The sequence below is a fragment of the Triticum urartu genome, chromosome 1A (assembly GCF_056163025.1).
Source record: "Triticum urartu cultivar PI428250 chromosome 1A, HENAU_Tu73, whole genome shotgun sequence".
Classification (NCBI taxonomy): domain Eukaryota; kingdom Viridiplantae; phylum Streptophyta; class Magnoliopsida; order Poales; family Poaceae; genus Triticum; species Triticum urartu.
Window position 1 is genome coordinate 160,018,459 of NC_141873.1, and position 3,787 is coordinate 160,022,245.

The 3,787-nt window shown below is 51.8% G+C and overlaps 1 protein-coding gene across 1 annotated transcript; it reads left to right on the forward strand.

Annotated features, from left to right (window-relative positions):
• Positions 1-244: 244 nt before the first annotated feature.
• LOC147990447 (uncharacterized) lies at positions 245-3,510 on the forward strand. Its single transcript, XM_087528322.1, has 3 exons — positions 245-431; positions 1,746-1,814; positions 3,416-3,510. Exons 1-3 carry the CDS (start codon positions 245-247, stop codon positions 3,508-3,510), a joined length of 351 nt encoding a protein of 116 aa, XP_087384448.1.
• The last annotated feature ends 277 nt before the right edge of the window (positions 3,511-3,787 follow it).

Sequence of the window (3,787 nt, forward strand, 5' to 3'; positions counted from 1 at the left end):
CCTCTCCTACCAGCTACAGGAGCAGCCAGGGCAGCTGTGGCACCATCTCCATGGTCGGTGCCGCATGCATCGAGCATCCCCGGCTCCCCTGCCCTATATAGCTGCGCCGAGCCCTCCCCACTTGCCCTCGCGCTCCCCCTCCTCCTCTCCCCCCCTCTTGCTACACCCCCTCCTCCAGATCCAACCGCGTCCGACGCCATCGTCGCCATGGTTGCCCTCGTTGGCGTGGCTACCCTCCTCCCTAATGCGTAAGGACATGTCCCTCCGCCCCGCCGTGGTCTGCTTCGTCGCCTGGAACCACGAGGCCAAGATGGAGAGCCCCACATCGCGGGGATCGAGCTCTCCTTCCTCCTTCGGACATCGCCGTTCATCAACGACTCCGGCGCTGTCAATCCTCCTCGAGCCCGCCTTTGCACCCCTACGGGATCCCAGTGAGCCGTCCGTCCAATCCCTCGGTCCCTCCCCTTTGTTTGCATGCCGTAGGCAACCATCACCGTCGTGCTCGAACTCCCGCGTACGCGTACATGCGTGCAGCTGCTGCGCTGCTTTGCTTGCGACGCTATTGCTGCTGTGGCCCGCACTTGCCGCTGTCGCCCAGTCCTCGCGCCGACCGCGCCCGAGCCACCCCCGCGCTTGCTCGGCTGCTGATGATGCTTTGTTGTTGTTGTGTCCTCGCTGCTCGCCCCTGATAGCACTGCGTGCCGCCACCTACTCGCCCACGGCTGTGCCTGCTGCTATGGGCCAGCCTCACCGCACCCATTGAGCCGCACCCCGCGCCCGCCCGAGTTTGGCCTCGCCTACCGTTGCGGCTGCCGCGCTCGCCCGCGTATGGCGCCCGAGCCGTGCCACTGCCCACGCTGCTCGCTGCCCTATTGTACTACTACTATCTACTGTAGCTGCTACTAGTTAGCTTTTGGATTTCTACGTTGACTAAGCCCCTAAACAGCCCCTAATCAGTGGTTAAACAGTTGTTAATATGTGTAAAAATAATATGAGTAGGTAGTACACTTGACAAGGCTCAAATGTTTCCAGTGGACCAAATCCACTTGATACATGGACTAAATCCTATGAAAATCATAAGTTGCTATCTTGTGTTAAATTGAGAACATTTTTAACCTCCAGCATTTGTGTTGCGTTTTCTGTTTGTGTGTGTGTGTCGTGCGCGTGGCCGGCTGGATTCTGCCCATTAGTGGCCAGCCCTTCCTAGTTTAGCTAGTAGTTTTAATTAGTGGCTAGATTAGCCTATGTGTAGATGACATGTGGGTCCCTTTCAATTAGATTAGTTTTATTTATTTGTTTAGGTACAACCTATGACATGTGGGCCACACCCTGCCCTTTTGACTAGTCAAAGCTGACTTGGTCAACTCGGTTTAAAACAAATTACAATAAACCAGAAATTTTAGAATTTATTTAAAACTTTGAAAAATCTTATAGAAGTAACCGTAGCTCGGATCGAAAAACTATGTACATGAAAGTTGCTCAGAACGATGAGACGAACCCGGTTACGCAACCCGTTCGTCCGCCACACGTCCCCAGCATAGCAAACCTGCAACCGTCCCCCTCCGTTTCATCTATCTGAAAATGCCTAACGCCGGGAAAACTTCCCCGGATGTTTCCCCCCTTCACCAGTATCGCCTAGTACTGCGTTAGGTCACCCCTGGCACCGTGTTTTGCCTTGTTATATTTTTTTGTGATGCTTGTTTGCCCCGTATTTACTATTTCTCCCTCCTCTTCTTCACCGATAGACCCCGAGACCGATGTTGCCCGTGTGATCGACTACGTCGATGATGACCCCTCCTTGCCAGAGCAACCAGGCAAGCAAACCCCCCTTGAGCATTCTGATATCGCTCATTTCTTTCCCTCTCATGCTTGCATTAGAACTGCTACTGCTTTTTGTATGATCCTACTCTGATGCATAGCCTGTTGTTGTTACCTGTTTTCATACCTTACATGTTGTCCTAAACTGCTTAGTATAGGTTGGTTAGTGATCAATCAGTGACCCCCACCTTGTCCCAGTTGCCTCACTTTATGTTCAATGACTCGATCAACGTGATCGATGTCCAGGCGCCGGCACCGCACATCCCCCCCCTAGTTGAACGACTCTGCAGAGTTACCATCGAGTGCCGAGGGTGGAACCTCATACATCACTCCTGATGAGACCTCTGTAGTGTAGCTAATTGGTCGTGGTCATCGAGGGTGATTTCCTCCTTAACCACTTCCGATACAGCTCTGTCGTGCAACCCCTCAAGTGTGAACCTCGAGGGTGGATCCTCTTACGTTCACCTTGATGATAACATTGAGTGGAATTCTCTGGGGGTGATTCCTCGGGTTTCACCTTTGGTGTTAGACACACAATTACTATGGTTACTATGACTTTACAACTGAACCATGTTACTAAAGACGGGTAGGCCCTGAGGGGTACCTGCGCGAGCTTCATAGCGAGTGATGTGGAGATGGGTTGACCTGGAGGGTGCCCGCGAGATACTTACGAGGCGTGGCCGGGCATTCTCAGCCCTTGCCGCAAGTACTCGAGACGGGGCGACGGGGTCACATCGATCGTGAGTCTCTGCTCGTTACCGCGTGCTCCTAATCCACTACCATTTGGATAATTGATCCGTGGGGCCTCTAGCCTGATAGCACTAACCATCACGTGGGCATAGTATGGGCGTTCTGCGTCGTATGCATCAGCCAAAACTTATTAGACGTCAGCGACTGAGCGGCGCGCGCCAGGTTGGACTGGTAAGTACCTACCTTGTTGAAGGAGGTAGCTAGGTCTGCTCACCGGCCGCGTACGAACCATGCAGGAGTTCCCGGGGAGATGGCCCATGACCCCTGGGGGCATAGGTTTAGTCCGGCGTGTTGACCTCTCTATTAAGCCTAGGTCGGGTTGCGGCGTATTGTTTGGCCGAGGCCGGGCATGACCCAGGAAAGTGTGTCCGGTCGGAGTTAATCGAGCGTGGTGGTAAGTTGGTGCACTTGGAGTACGGTAACGAGCACTTGGAGTTGTATCCCGATCGATACAACTAGAACTGGATACTTGTGATGAGAACTGGATGGTGATGAGAATTGGATTGTGATGATAACTAGATAGTATGGCTCTGGGATTGCTTTCTCACAGGGAGTCGAGAAAGCATCTCTAGCCGAGGTTGATAACACTACTACTACTTTACTTTATGCTACTCTACTCCCTCCCGTTGCTGCAAGATGGTGGTTTCCAGAAGATGCTAGTCTTCGATAGGACTAGGCCTTCTCTCTATTCTGGCATTTCTGCAGCCCAGTCCACATATACAACCCATTCCTTTGATACATATGCATACTTAGTTTAGATCTGATGTAAGTCTTGCGAGTACTTTGGATGAGTACTCACAGTTGCTTTGATACTTCTTTTTCCCCCATAACCGATTGTTGCGACCAGATGACGGATCCCAGGAGCCAGACGACGCCACTGATGACTACTGCTACCCCGAGGGTGCCTACTACTACGTGACGACCGCTGGCGACTTGGAGTAGTTAGGAGGCTCCCAAGCAGGAGGCCTTGCCATTTCGATCGATGTTGCTTTTGTGCTAGCCTTCTTAAGGCAAACTTGTTTAACTCATGTCTGTACTCAGATATTGTTGCTTCCGCTGAGTCTTGTGTATTCGAGCTTATGTATTCGAGCCCTCGAGGCCCATGGCTTGTAATATAAAGCTTGTATTATTTTAATTTGTTTCTAGAGATGTGTTGTGATATCTTCCCGTGAGTCCTTGACCTTGATCATACACATTTGCATGTATGATTAGTGTACGT